Here is a 15,810-nt window from a genome sequence, read left to right as displayed (position 1 = left end):
TAATGACAGAGCATGCGCTGTTACGCAAAAACCGCGATAGAGTGAAGCCGCGGAAGTCGAAGCGCGAAGTGGCGAGGGTTCACTGTATGTTGTTGCTTGTTTTTGCTCTGTCTTGTTTTGGTGTTGAGCTTTTTAAAGAGTTGGTTTTGTTTTTGCATTATGCTTTGTAAAGAGCTGGGCGGGGTGGGGTGGGCGGGAGGCTCACTTGACAATTGGATGTTATCCAAGACGTGCTTAATAAATGAAGCTCTAGAATGGGGTGCTGTCTAGAGTGCTGAAAACTGCTAATTGCAGAATTCTGCCTTCTCGTCCATACAGTGCATTTTACTTACATAATTGCTTTGAGAAATTGTGATTTAACACTCTTTATGATTTAATTAAATTTAAAGGAGACCATCCTAACACAGAGAGAGAGAGAGAAAGAGAGAGAGAGAAGCAAGATTTGTGGCAGGCCGTGTGATCATCTTTGATGCCTCTAGCACAATAAAGCCCCATTTGCATAAATCCTTTTAAAGATGGGAGGACTAGATAGCTTTCCAGTGGTTCTCATGTCAAGCAAACCTTCATTAATTTATCTGAGGTATTGTGAACACGGACAATATTAGGCATGTCTTTATTAAGTTATAATTAAATGTGTGTTCCAAGACACATGCTATAGAGATTATGTGGTTCCCCTTGGGGCCTGTTTAAAACAAACTCATTGATGTTTTACCCTTTACTCTCTATTTTAGGAGTGGGTATGTGTCCCATAGGCGTTCAACAGTTTGATGCTTGCTTTTGTCTACTGTTGAAATAATTTAATTTGGAAAACATCCTACGTGTGATGAGGTGGACAGTTGTGAATTAGTCTTTGGGCCTCGTGAAAATATCATATAGTGATTGCGTTCATGCCATAAGACATAAGCAGCATTTTCCAGCAATTATCTTGTGGCCTGGAGCAGTAGGGCTCAATAAAACTCAAAACCACTGCCATTAAGTCAGCTCTAATTCTTAGCAACTCTGGAGACCAGAGTACTGCCCCCTGTAGGTTTCTGCACATAATCTCTATGGAAACAGAAAACCTCATCTTTCTCCCTCTGAGCCACTGGTGCTTTTGAACAGCTGACCTGTGGTTAGCAGTCTGACTTGTAATCCGCTATGTTCCAGGGCACCTTCTCAGTGCTTAATACCAAGAAAATCCAAACTCTGCCAGCGCATCAGTTCCAACTCAGAGCACCTCATAGGACAGGATAGCACTGCCCCCTGGATTTCTGAAACAATAACTGTTTATTGGAGTAGAAAGTCTCATCTTTCTCCCAAGGAGCAGCTGCTGACCTTGTGGTTAGCAGCCCAACGTGGAGCCCAGGGCTCTTTTAGTGCATAATAGTTACTGCTCTATAAATTGATAAGATTATTTGGAGAAGAGTTTCACAGGGAGAATATTCTGGCTGCGAGTGTGCTCGCTACCTTCTTTGTAAACTAGCACAGACACATTAGAGAGTTAGGGTTTGTAGGTTTTATTCAAGAAGAGCTAAGATTTAGATGTTTCTGAAAATGATTTAGGAAAGTTGGGATAATTCTTTTATTACTTAGTGTCATTAAAATGTAATTGTTTGCAAAGCAGTTTTAAAAGACAGAAGGTAAACGTCTTCTCAGCCGGAGCCTTGAAGTTGATCATAATTGATATGACAACTGTTATCTCAAGTTTTCTAAGGGATCCCCGATAAAATTGGTGTTCTGCTGTTGTTAGTTGTCCCTGTGTTGGTTCCGACCTCATAGCAACCCTGAGCACACAACAGACCCAAACACTGCCCGGCGCTGCACCTCCCTCACCATTGTCCTATGCTTGAGCCCCTGGTTGCAGCCCTTGAGGCCCTTCCTCTCTTGCACTGTCCCTCTGCCAAGCACAGTGTTACTCTCAGGACCGGTCTCTCCTAACAACACAGCCAGAGTACGTAAGGCAAAGCTCACCATTCGTGCCTGCAAGGAGCACTCTGGCCAATACGTCTTCCAAGACAGATTTATTTGTCCTTTTGGCAATCCCTGGTACTATCAACATGCTTTGCCAGCACCACAATTCAGATGTATCGGTTCTTCTTCGGTCTTCACAACAGTATTCCCTCATAGTTGTCAGATTTGTGCTACTCTGAGATTAAATGGGGGAAACGCAGTGACAGGGACCAGAATGGGATAGTGCTATGCCCTCGCCTGATTTCCATATCTATTAGTTCACATTGAGCTTTGATAATAAATATTTAGTATTGGTAAGGAAATTCTCTGGAGATAGTGCTTCCCTGATCGTTGTGACATTTATAACACCTTTTTTTCGAAGGTCATTCTCTTGACTTAATTGCTGTGTCATTTGGAAGAATTGGGGCAATATGAGCTGTGTGTAAGATCATGGTTTCTGAGGCCCAACCATACTGGATTCAGCTCCCGACATCACTGTACCTCCTGACCTTGAATGAGTTACTTCTTCTTGTTCTGTCTCCATTTCCTCATCGCTGAAATGGAGACACTAATGGGACTTACAGGGTGCTCAGGAGGAGTGCCTGAGACATAGACCCCACAGACTATTCAGAATAAGTGCTCCCTCCTTCTAGTAACTGTTAAATTGATCTTGGAACATAACATAGGTTACCTTTATGCAAACAAGTTAGGAAGTCTAATTTATACTTTAGAGTTCATTCACCCTTTCCTCAAGGCAATGTAAATATGTAATTTTTAGAAATGTGAAATATTAAAATAAACATCTTGCCTCTAGGTTAAGCCCTATTGATCTCCGTGAGAACTACTGATGGCACCCCAAAGGGACATTATGACAGAGAAAAACAACTTCTTTTGGAGGGAAGAAAGTGGGAGGGGACAGGGGTGGGGGGTGGGGTGAGTGTATATGTAAAAAGATATGTATATGTAATGCATTCTATGAATGCATTAATAGTAGATATAAACTTACTGGCCTGGTTTCTTTTTCCTCCAAGTTTATAACTTTATTAAAATATAAGTGAAATTAAATCAGCCTTCTTTATTACTCAACTGACATATTATTACTCAACCTCAGGAATGAAGAATGATTCTTATGCTGTATAGAAAACTTATCCTTGTTTTTGGTTTTAATTTAACCTTTTTAATACAGATCTGGTTTTTATGCTCCCCTGTCTGAGTAATGTAGTAATGGATGGGTTAAAGCATCATATCTAGAGTATCTATGATGAACCTGTTGGACTTGAATGTAATTGTTCCCTAATCTTACCACATGACGATGGGATTAATAACCAGCACCACACCTATAAAGAGAGGTTTTGGACAGATAAAATGTTTCTCCTTTTTTTTAAAGTAAATATAGAAATACTGTCCCTGAATAGAATACTTTTACCAATAATTCTTTTAAAAAGAATTTATTTAACCTCCACTAACAAATCTGGTGTGTCTGCAGAGTGAAAATCTCAGCCTTCCCCCAATTCCTGGATGTACTTCCTCACTAGGTAGTTACAGCTCAACCAGGTGCCATGCAGAAAATCTCGATTCCTGATGATTAATCACAATGGGGAACCAGTTGCAAATTCTATGCAACACTACTTGGAGTTACTTTAGTAACATGTTTCATGTGGAAATTGTCATTTCATTGACTTGATTATATTTCAAATAAGGAATGGAAGAGGTCTTCCAGGAGAGTTAGCGTTTCCCCTAATGCATTCTTTGATTCCAATGATACAGTGACATAAGCTGTGTCAGAAAGAAAAGAAAGTGAAGAGTAAGACTTAATTCTAAGCATGTGTAATAGTTAGTACTAATGCATTTGTGATAGGGTTGCATTTTTCATGCAGTGTCTATTCTACTACCCATTAGATGATAAATATATTGTATTACTAAGGACACTGAATAGCCAGAGTAATTCAGCATTTCTGTAAAATGACTTGCCAACTTCTAAAAAAAGAATTGTAGTTTGAATACTTAAAGATACTCCTATTTTAAAACCTATGCCTTAGGAGGTTTATAATGAGAAAAGGTAATAATTTAAAAATAAAATTCCATTTATTATGTTTGTGTACTTAAGTACACTTTAGATTTCTCAAGTAGTAATGACATATTTTAAGAAAATTGATGTTGGCACATTTATCTTTCTAATTTCTATCCTTGCTCTTCTCTTCGGAGAACCTGGGAAAAGCGACATCAAGTAGGAATGCGTTTAGGAGTGCTTTTAAAAAGAGATGACCGATGATGAAGTTAGGGTAGCACATTGCTAATGAGTGTCCCAGGACTGGTTCTTAAGCTTTCAGCTGATACTGTGGGACTACCTGGAGGACCTTTCCTTTAAAAACGTGAGTCCTGTGAAGGTGACCCTGCTGGGGATTCTGGATGATTGAGTAACTCTCCGTTAATTTCTAGGTATCTGGTGACCCATCTCATGGGGGCAGATCTGAACAACATTGTAAAATGTCAGAAGCTCACGGATGACCACGTACAGTTCCTTATCTACCAAATTCTCCGAGGTCTAAAGGTACACAGAGTGTCAGTAATAATTTGAGAAATGAATCCTTTCTCTTGGTCCCTTCTACTTAAGGCTTTAAAATACTACTCCCACCCCCATGGTGGGGAAAAAATCAAACACTCGCAAAATCACAAGTAAAGCTATAATGAGCCCATGTTTGGTCAGCGTGCACAATTATCAACATAGGACCAGTCTTGCTTCTTTTGTCTGCCCTAGTCCCCAGACTATTTTACAGTAAATATAGACATCATATCATTCTACCTACAGTCTTTGTTATGAATGTCTTCATGAAATTCTCCAGTTTTACATATGAGAAGTTAATAATTTCTTGATACCATTTAACATCTGTTCAGTTGTGGCATTGATATTTTTAAAAATTCTCAAGGGAGAGGATTTATAGGGTAGATGGATACGGTGTTTTAAAAGTAAACCATATGTAGCAGCTTTGAGTCCATATTATTCCAATGTCAACCAGAAAATACAGTAGAGAGCTCCATTGATAGAAGTTGTGATCAATGATAAGTATTCAGAATAGTAATAATTACTTGTTCTCCTTTCTAATCCCACAGTTTATGTGGGCAGTTCGTATTAATTCATGAAAATATGCTCTAAGTATATGCTAGTAGGAAGTTAGAAATAACTTTTTTTAACCCGATTTTTTTTCTTTTTCACAGTATATACATTCAGCTGACATAATTCACAGGGTATGTATTGTACTTTGATTAAATTATTTTGGGGACATGAGGTGGAAGAATAACATTTCACAAATATCCTAAATTTACTTTACCAACTAAAACTTTGGTTGATTTTTATTGTGGCTTTGTTATACATTTAAATTGCTTTAGAAATGAAGATGTAAAATTTTAGTCTACGTAAGGCGAATTAGGAGTAGTTACTGACTATAGGACAGAGGTTGACTACAGCTAGATAAAGTCTTACCTTTATGAAAAAAGGTATCTCAAATATGGAAGGTAGACCCCTTCGTGGGTCCTTAGGGTTTTACCAGTAGAGAGAATTGACGAGGTATCATAAGCTGACACTCTCCTCTCCTGACTTCCCTCCTAGGACCTAAAGCCTAGTAATCTAGCTGTGAATGAAGACTGTGAGTTGAAGGTAAGATAGACAGACATTGGTGGTGGTTTGCTTATTGAATTTCCACAGAGCCAAGCAGGAAATGAGCTAGAGAGCTCAAATTCATAGAACTTGTATGTTTGACCATCTGCACAGCCATCAGGAAATGGGTTTATTGAGCCATAATATTTTATCTGAAAGTCATACTGCCCTCAAACTAAACCTCCACCTATCAGAAGAAAGAAAATGACAAAGATGAGAGCATAAGTAAATAATGCCACAAAAAAAGAGGAGGGAACTAATAAAATCAGAAGTTGGGTCTTTGAGGCGATGACTAACATTGACAAACTTAGAATTTGACAAAAGAAGAGGAAAAGTAGAGAAGAGCCAGCAGCCTGAGCGCGGTGCCTCCTCCCCAAGACTCTTTGAACGTCTTCAGCTCAAAGCGAGGGCCAACCTGACTTCAGCTCTCCCGAGATGGCCAAGCAGCCAGACTACGACCTGGAGAAAATTGAGAACAAAGCAGAATTCACCATAGACCTGCTTTCCAGTTACCTGCAAGCTTTCAAGAAAGCCCTGGTCCTGGTCATGCCGGTGCAAGAGCAGACCAACAAAGAAATCACAAGCAAGAAGAAGCCCCAGTGATGACTCTAAACAAATCTGAAAATAATGGAAGTTCCCCACAAACTTTTTGAAGCCCCCTTGTTTATCTATCTCACAACTTTTGCCTGTTCAGTTATTTACAGTTTTAAGCCTTATTGACAGCAATTACAAGAATCTGTTTGCAAGCTAACACCCCATGATCCTTGTAGTATTTCCATCACCCCTATCCCCAACCCCCCACTTTCTGCATACTGATCCTAGTAACCACTAATAAATGTTGATATCTATAAATTAAAAAAAAAGAAGAGGAAAAGTGGAAATAACTAAAATTTTTAAAAATGAAAGCGGGGGCACGACAACTGACGCAATAGAAAAAAAGATATATGGCATAATATTGTGAACAACTGTATGGCAATGAACTGTATAATCTAGATGAAATGGGCAAGTTCATAAAAGGACACGACCTACCCAGACTGAGCTAAGAACCAATACAGGTCTCAACATGTCCATAACAAATGAAGAAATCAAAAGTCTTCCAACAACCTAGACCAGATGGTGTCGCTGAGGAATTTTTTCAAACATTTAGAGAATAAGTGACACCAGTACTGTTTAAACTCTTCCCAAAGATTAAGGGCGGAGTGCTTGCTAATTCATTCTATGAATCAAACAGAAAACCAGACAATGACAACACGGAAAGAAAGAGAACTTTGAAGCTAATATCCCTCATGACTATAGATGTAGAATTCCTCCAGCAGAGTGCTAGTGAACAGAGCCCAACAGCATGCTAAAAGAATCGTACAACATGACAAAGTTGGATTTATCCCAGGAATGCAGAGGTGGTTCAACATTAGAAAAATCAAGCAACATAATGTATCCCATCAACATAACAAAGGAAAAGAATCACATGATTGTCTATATGCGTGCAGAAAAGCTTTTGATAAAATCCAACACCCCACCCCTTTTCTTTTTCTTTTCTTTTTTTAATGAAAACCTTAAAGAAGAGTGGAATGATTCAGGGTATATGTGAGAATCCCAAAGCCAACATTAACACTGAATGGAGAATAGTGAATGATCTTTCTCCTTGAAATTGGGGGCAAAAGTGCTACTCTTTACACTTTTGTTCAGTATTGTATTAAAAGGGCTAGCCAGAGCTGTAAGACAAGAAAAAAAGTAAAAGGTATCCATTACTAGGCGAGGGGGGAATAGTAGTAAAATTACCTTTACTCATCAGATGATATGATTCTATAAATAGAAAATCCCAAGAAATTCATAAGGAAACTTCTAGAGCTAACAGAAGGATTTAGTAATGTGTTGAAGATTACAAGGTCTACAAACAAAGTTACTTGGGTTTCTCTGCACTAGAGATGAAACATCTGAAAGAGAAATTAGAGAAACAATTGCACTTACAATAGCATCTAAGAGAATAAGATGTCTAGGAATATACCGAGCCAGGTATGTGAAGGACTTACACAAGGAAAGGTATAAAAAAGGCTAAGAAAACTTAGCATTAGACATAAGACTTAGACTTAAAGAAAGCTTCATCAAATGGAAAGATGTTCTATGTGTATGGATCGGAAGATTTAATATTGTTAATACTAACCAAATTAATATTGTTGTCAGTACTACCCAAAGCAATCTATAGATTCAATGCAATACTGGTTTTTTTTTTAAGGATAGCTGCTAAGTCTGCTTATAGAGAACCAAAGCCTCGTGGGATTGGGATCCTGGGTGTGGAGTTTTAGGGTCATAGTTCACAGGAACGGTCAATTGACCTAATCACAGGGCTAGTGTTTCTGATCTCTGATCTCCCTTCTAGTTCATTGCATAGTGCTTTGTGCTTAAAAGCTTGCAAATGATCATTCAAGGTCCAATAGATCTCTCTTCACCTGAAAAGACAGAGGATGGAGGAGAAGTGGGAGTCGAAGGAAGACATGGAACATGTGGCTAATTGCCCCAGTGAACAACTGACAGGAGACCAGAGGAACTAGCTGGCGACCAAAAGGGCCTGGCTGTCATGACTGAACATTTTGGATCAATTATTTCACAGAAGAAACCTGATCAAAAGAGGGAGAATGCAGCACAAGTTCTCATGGTCTCTCGACTTTCAGTGGGGTGAACACCTGAAACTTTTGTCTTGAGACCATCTTTAAACCATACACCAAAAAATATCTCCTGAAGTTTTCCTAAAACCAAACAATAGTTTAACTTGACAATGAAAAAGAAAAAGGTCTGCTCTGGGCATTGTGCTCTTATAAGAACTCTCTCCAGGATAACGGATAGCAATAGCAATTAGATAGGAACCTGAGGGGGACAATTGATTTATGCTGTTAAGGGAGGAATAGTCAGTAAAGAAAGGTAGGGATGATGATACAAGTCAAAGAACCTAATCAGGGTCCCTAGGTTGCACATGCAGAAACTGTTGAATTGGTATGCAGTGTGTATACCAACAAAATAAATAAAATGGAGGGGGGCGTCATTGTCCTTAGGGAAATCAGATTTTGAAATTTAAATCATAAAGACTTTAGTAAGCTGTGCCAGTGACATTGCAAGTGAAATCAGGCAACTTGTTTTCATTTTAAGATAAAGTTAAATCAGAAATGTAATGTAGTCATCAAAAGGAAAATTATATTTTGAATATCAGATAGAGAAGCCCAATTCTAAATAAAGCAGCTGTGCATCTTCATGTAGAGACAATGTTTCCATTTCTGTCAGCCCAGAGAGTCTTGGTTAAATACCTAGGAGTTGTTTTATTTTGCTTTGTAGAATTTTAATTTTTAAAACTTCCTGCTTTGTGTTTGCCATGCATTCCAAGGGAGGGGAATCTGTGTATGGGAGTACTACTTGTTCTGTTTTTGTAAGGCCCCGGAGTTATTTTCCTGTGTACTTTACAAATCATAGCATTTTGTCTGTTTCAGTGTCTAATTTCTCCTCTCCCTTAGATCCTGGATTTTGGACTGGCTCGGCATACAGATGATGAAATGACAGGTTATGTGGCCACCAGGTGGTACAGGGCTCCCGAGATCATGCTGAACTGGATGCATTACAACCAGACAGGTATTGCTCGCCTTGGTAGCCAGTGGCTTGCTCATGCCCTGTTGGTGTATTGTGTGTTCTCAGGAATGGAGGTCCCTCAGTGATCCTGTGAAAGCCTACAAACAGGAAAACATTTCACTTGGTCAAATAGGAGGGGCATCCAAATTACTTCTACAGTTTTCAGACTCTTTGACCACTGAGGATTTTTTTGTTTGGTTTGGTTTGGTTTTTTTAATTTATCCACATCTTCAATATATTCTCTGAGTATCCCTACGGACAAGTTGTGCATAGGCATAGCCCCTCTATTTCTTGGGAAAATCCACCACTATAACAACAAGGAGCTGTTGTCACTTTGTGAACAACTCTCATTTCTTTTGCCTTAACTAATGTTTGCATTACCGCTCCTTTGAAGCCCTTTATTGTGGTGGGACTGGGACACGGGTGGCATTATTATTATTATTATTATTATCATCTGAGGTAGGGCAGGGGTAGCATTATAATTGAACTTCAGATGTCTCAAGTGGTTTTAAATTTAACTGTGTCCCCTGTAGGTATGGCTCCATTTTTGGCCAAGTATAATCATCGTGATGTTGTTTCTGCTCTCCCCCCACCCCCCACCCCTCCTCTTTCTCTCTGTTTAATTTTGCCAGTTGACATCTGGTCAGTGGGATGCATAATGGCCGAGCTGTTGACTGGAAGAACGTTGTTTCCTGGTACAGACCGTATCCTTTACAAAGTTTTCGGTTCCTGTTTCCTGTCTGTACTGCCGTGTTCATGAAAGTATATTTTACCTGCCTCTAGGAAAAGCTCTCAACTGCCAGCGTTCTTGGTCCAGATGTGCACCATGAGGACTTCCCTGTTTCTGAGTGGCTCGTCTTGCCAAGAAAGAGGCTTCGGTTTCCTTGTAGGAGTTGGGGAAATTCCTCCTACGCTGCAAACACTTCAAACCTTTCCCACATCATATGTTTGCCCTGTTGTGTTACTCTTGCTGCAGCCGTCCTGGACCCATGCGCTTGCTCGAGAGAAGCTCTAGATCCCAAACAGGGTCAATCTGCCTGTATAAACCCTTAAAGAGCGCACAATAGCCAGTTATAAATCAGGGGTATCTTCCTTTTCTGTTTGCTTGACATATTAAAAAGGCTATATTTGGTCCCTGTAATGACACACCTGCTGACTCGTCGTGTTTGTTGTTTGACAACACACAGTAAAAACAAGACGTGATAAGGTCACCCTGACATGTGCACTTTTTTTCCAGTACAACTTTATTTTTATCCTAACTTGTAGCCAGCTTTAATTTACTGCCAGACTTATTGTCTAGTGTGTGGATCATCGTGGCCCTTGACGTTAGCCCCTCTCCTATCTGCTCCGTGCTCAATTCATGGTTTAGCAACATGAAGGCAGAATATGGTTGGTTGGAACTCCTGGCAGTTCCACTTGAGGAAGATGTTTAGATAAGAAAAAAACAAAAATGTCAAACTCCGAAGGGGCTTCAAAAAACTTTGTGTGAAAATTCCCTGTAATTTGATTTTTCAACAAAATCCCCTTCCAGGTGTCTAGAATTAGGGAAGACTGCCAAGTCCGGTTGGCCAGCCTCTGAAGGAATTTGTACTTGTGCAGATCTCTCTGCAGTTTCCTCTGTTTCATCATGTTGACAGACAGAAAAGCTGCCTCAGCCCTTCCCCTAAGCAAACTCACACTGAGTTGACAATGAACCAGAACATCAACTTACTGCTTACAATTTGAGCTATACCTCTATGATGACTTGAAGTTCATGCTCTCTGTTCAGGGATTTTAACTGTCTCTGCTAATGAGAGGATACTTCCCTAATCAACTGAAAAGCCCCAGCCCCTCAGGTGAAGCCCTTTATTTCCCTGTGTATATGGTTACTGGGTTGATAAGCACATTCAATAGAGTCTCCCTGCGCCTAGCTCATCTTAACTCTTCCACACCCTAGCATGTTAGATTCGTCTGCTAGGATTTCTCCTTTGCGCTTGGCCTGATTTACCTAACAACTATTTCTCACAGAGGTGGCATATACATTATAATCCCAGCTAAGGGAATTTAGAGAAAATTGGTCATCTCCCTCTTCTGTGGGTACATATTCCAAGTCCCCACACTTCATTCTATCCTCCCAAGCCTACTGCCCTGATGCTGCCCTCTGTTCTGCTGCCCTTCCTCTTCTCACTCGCCACCTGACACCCAGTCCGTCACAGACACCCACCCACACCCAGCGGCCCGAGACGCGGTGTAGTGCACTGGTTAGGAGCACAGGCTCCGGAAGAAGCCCTCTGGGTTGAGCTCTTTCACTCCCAGCTGCGTGACTTTGAGCAAGTTTCCTAACTCTGTGTGCCTTGGTTTCCTTAAGCCGTAAAATGATCATCATAGTCTATAACTCCTCATCAGGCTGTTGGGAGAATCCAATGAGATAATATCAGTCAAAATACAGCCACCATTGTCATTAAGGGCTTTTGAGAAATGGCTGTTCCCTTCCCCCTGCCACCTTATTGTCACTGAACTATGAATCTTTGAAGCCCTTCTTTCTTTCTTTCTATTCTGTGACAAGAGTGGATCACTTTGGCAGACACTGGGGAAAGGTTTCGAGGCATTGTCCATGTGCCCTTACAGTCTCGTCTCAGACAGACAGCTGTCTCCTTATTCCCTGATGGCCTGGCTCTTTCTGAATGCCAACCTCCAACCTGTGAGAAATCTTCCCATGACACATACCCGCTTCCCTAGCACGAGATTTAGGTGGGCAACTTTATGTTTAAATTTTTTCACCGAAGATTGCCTTTATTCTGCAGAGGAATTCGTTTAGAAATTCTAATATTGAGACTTCTCCGTTGTCTCCTTTGGCTCTTTTTCAGGCAGATGTTGTCCTAGATTATAAAAATCAAATTCCTCTGGAACTGACATAACCCTCTTCTCATCAGTTTCCATCGCTGTAGCTTGGGTTGCCTCTGACAAGGAGGGGAAAGGAAAAGAGTGTGATTCACCCCACCCCACCCCCATCTTGTCTTTAACCCCCATTATGCATCAGAATCACTTTGGGGGGCCTTTCAGACCCCCAGCTGTCTGGGCACTGCCCCAGGGACTCTGGTTGGCTGAGTCGGAGCCCAGACCTTGGTGTTCTGGGGGTTCTCTTGTGCAGCCAGCGTTGGCGGCATCTAGCGTGAGCCCTGTGGGGCTTTCCATTTTAATCTTGCTAATAAGAGTTATCTTGCTAGACATCTTTCCTCATTTTTTTTATGTACCTACAAGATCAGAAAGTTAGCAAGGTAGAATTATTGACTTGGCACCCTGGAGAGGTGTTAGAAAAGGTCTATTGTGTCTCAGGCAAACAACTCGGGTTATATGTTTGTGTGAAGTTTTCCTAAGTGCGTCACACCGAGAGTTTTTGTATGTTGCTAACTCCATTTATCTCCTCCTTTTTTCTATCCGGTGCATTTAATACTAAAGCCGCTGTCCATCTTGGTGTCCTTGGACATGGTGACGTGGTTCTCAGCAACTGTCCCTCACCAGCCTACCCTTCTCTGCATCCCACTTTCTGCAATGCAGGAAGAAATCACTTCTTCCGCCGGGGGAGCAGCCCTTGCCAGTGCCCCAGCCCCAGCCCAGGGCTGCACCGCCTGGGCCAGAGAAGCCTCTCGGGCAGGCGGGGCCAGGGTGGCCCTTGAATACAGTTCCTCACGTTGTGAGGAAAATTATTTTCCTTGCTACTTCATCACTGTAATTTTGCTATGTTATGAACCGGGCAACCCCTGTGAAAGGGTCGTTAGACCCCCAAAGGGGTCGCGACCCACAGGTTGAGAACCGCTGCTGTAGACTGTGTGGTGATAGATCTCTACAAGGCTTCTTTCTTCTTGCAGTTTGTCTCTTGTGCTACTTCTTATCAATAATGCCTCAAGTGCCCTAAAGAGAAGTGTTCACTGTGTCTTAGAGCTAATTACAGATGACCAAGGTGGAAATTAAGGTCATTTGTGAGTTTGCAGAGCCTTTCCATCAAGCTCAATAATTGTGTGGGCTTTTTTTGTTGGTTTTAATGAAACCCTTATAAGCCTAGTTGATGGGATGTATCAGGTGTCCCCAGCTTCGGAATTTCTTGTTAGGTGGGCGTGAGGCTGCAGACTCTCTCCGGGTGTGCTCTTGCGTGAGGGTTCCTTGCATTGCCCACTACTCATTGCGGCCCAATGTAACTGAGTAGCTAGAATTGGCCCTTACCGTTTTCTAGGCTATAATTTTTACAGGAAGAGATTGTCAGAACTTCCTCCTGTAGAATCACTAGTGCTAACTGATTTCAAATGCTTTTGATTACGGAAGAAGAAGAAACAACCCATGGGCCATTTAGAAGACATGATTATTAAAACTTGACGCTCTGCTGCCTAAGGAAGGGAGCAGATGAGTTTCGTTGTCCCGTAGTGGTGTTTAGGGGGTTCCAAAGCGGTAACTGGATGGGCTTTCTTGAAGGACACGGGACAATCATGGGAGCACTTTCAGCAAAGGGAAAACGGCATTGTGAGGGGGAAAGCCAGCCAAGTTGCTCCCAGGAATTTTCTTCCCATCCTGACAATACACCTGCTAATTCTTTGAAGGGAGCAAGTGCTGTCTCCTGTGAGAATTGCACTGGGAACGGAACCCGGTGTACCCTACACCCCTGATCTTCATCTTCTCATTGATCTCCAAACTCACAGGAAAATGACAAGCAGGGGTTTGAGTCCTTCGAGGATGCCAAAGCTGCTGTTCTGATGTAGCGTGCATTGAAGAGCGCAGACTTCTTTAGGGCTGGCTTAGAGGGACAAACACCACGTACAGAAATGTAGAGACCTCGATGAGGCTGTCAAGCGACAGTAACTGCATTTTGATATTTTTATATAACAGCAGTACTTTTGACTTGCCCGTACCCACCAACCTTCATACTACCCAGATTAAGAAGCAAAACACTGTCCGTAGCCAGAAAGCTTCACATCACCCACTCCCTCCAGGTCATTGTTTCCTCAGTGTTACCTGTCATTTTGAAAAGCAGTTCCACTTCAGACACTAAAAGCAAGGATCGTAACAATTACCCAGGAAGATTATTATATTGAATTGTTAATTGCCTTTCTGTCTTTCGCACGAGAATATAAAGGTGTTTTCCCAGGAAGAGCGAACATCCTCAGATTTGTCCATTTGCCTCAGGCACTTAACTCCCCCTTGGGTGGCAGTGAAAAATGGCTGTTTGACAATAAGACGAGCAGGAGCTAGGCTGACTTCCAGCCCAGTTCATCGAGAGTTTGTCGCGGTTGTCTGGCCCTCCCCAAGACCAGCGTTCTGCTTTTGCTTTTTCTTTGAAAATGGCTGCTCACAGAAGGAGCTGTGGGTGATAATCAAAACCAGACTTGCTGCCATCGAGTTGACTCCCTAGTGACCCTGCAGGGCAGAGAACAGGGCAGAACTGCCCCTGTGAGTTGCCAGGACTGTAAGTCTTTACAGGAGTAGAAAGCCTCATCTTTCTCCTTCAGAGCGGCTGGAGGTTTCAAACTGCTGACCTTGCGATTAGCTCCCCAACACGTCACTCACTACACCACCGGTCTCTCGAGTGGTGTGGATGATGAATAGGTCCTAAAATGTCCTCGTGTTCATCTTCAGCTCACCGTGGAGGTTTTCTAAGAGACGCTAGAGCACTTAGAAGTGAGTAGCCTTTCCCGCTCCTAGTTTCTCCTTCGGTGTATCATTGCTTTAGGTTTTTTGTTGCTTATTTTGTTGATGCTATTTCTTTTCCTCCCCCACCCCCAATCTATGTATTCTATCCAAATAATCTTTTGTTTCTGTTAAGAAGAACTTAGTTTGAAATGTAATTTTAGACCTGAATAATTGTGCTTTTCTTTAGGTCAGGAGATTATTTCGATTTTGATGTTATGATCATTAAAATTAAAGCCCGTTTTTAGCTGGAGGTTAAAAAAAACAAACAAAAACCTACCCAGGGTAAAGAAGGGTTAAGCCTATTGTGAAGAATGGTGGCTTGGTATGGAAATAACTTGTTGCCGTAGCATGGTAAAACGTGCTTTGCTCTGCTTCTCCAGCTACTTGAAGTTCCTCCTGGCCTTAGCTGCCTGCACAGACTCCTGGCCTGAGACTCCATGGAGCTGCCAGCTCTGAGAGAACCAATGGTGATCCCTCCCGAGGTCTGCATGCTTCCACTTCCTTGTGCAAGTGCTTTTGGCTGCTTGTTGATCTTCATTCTGCATTATGTCGTTGTTAACTTCCTAAGGGCTGGCTGTCCCCCCGTTCCGCACCCTTACTCCAGCTCTTTGTCCATAGCTCTCACAGGCCCATGGCACTCCATCTGAACATACTTGATGGTGGGAGCACTTTAGATGGAGCGTTTGAGAGCTATAATAGACCTGCTGTTAACTGCAGCAGCTCTTGCTAACTTTGTTTACAGGGTTTCCCTAAAGTGTGGTTTTTCTGGGTTCGGAGCACGAGGTAGAGAGATGTGGAGCTAGGCATTGCATATTATATTTGCATGTCACAGCAAGTCTTTTCGATTTAACCAGTATTGATTACCAAGCTACTCTGAGGGAGGTGCTGCAGATAAGATGGCACGCACCCTCCAAACCAGAATGATGATACTGAATGGAAAGTAAGCCTCAGAATGA

The 15,810-nt window shown here is 41.8% G+C and overlaps 1 protein-coding gene across 2 annotated transcripts in view; it reads left to right on the top strand.

The window, feature by feature from the left end:
• MAPK14 (mitogen-activated protein kinase 14) overlaps positions 1-15,810 on the top strand; it is a 91,387-nt gene that overhangs the window by 57,401 nt on the left and 18,176 nt on the right. For both annotated transcript variants that reach the window (XM_004710733.2, XM_004710732.3), the window contains exons 4-8: positions 4,369-4,480; positions 5,146-5,175; positions 5,537-5,584; positions 9,085-9,199; positions 9,829-9,900. In XM_004710733.2, coding sequence (XP_004710790.1) covers positions 4,369-4,480; positions 5,146-5,175; positions 5,537-5,584; positions 9,085-9,199; positions 9,829-9,900 — 377 coding nt within the window. The remainder of the gene's footprint in view (positions 1-4,368; positions 4,481-5,145; positions 5,176-5,536; positions 5,585-9,084; positions 9,200-9,828; positions 9,901-15,810) is intronic.

Source organism: Echinops telfairi, unplaced genomic scaffold (assembly GCF_000313985.2).
Source record: "Echinops telfairi isolate 266 unplaced genomic scaffold, ASM31398v2 ScPeMD7_3533;HRSCAF=4204_1, whole genome shotgun sequence".
Taxonomy (NCBI): Eukaryota; Metazoa; Chordata; class Mammalia; order Afrosoricida; family Tenrecidae; genus Echinops; species Echinops telfairi.
This window is presented reverse-complemented; position numbering and strand designations above follow the sequence as displayed.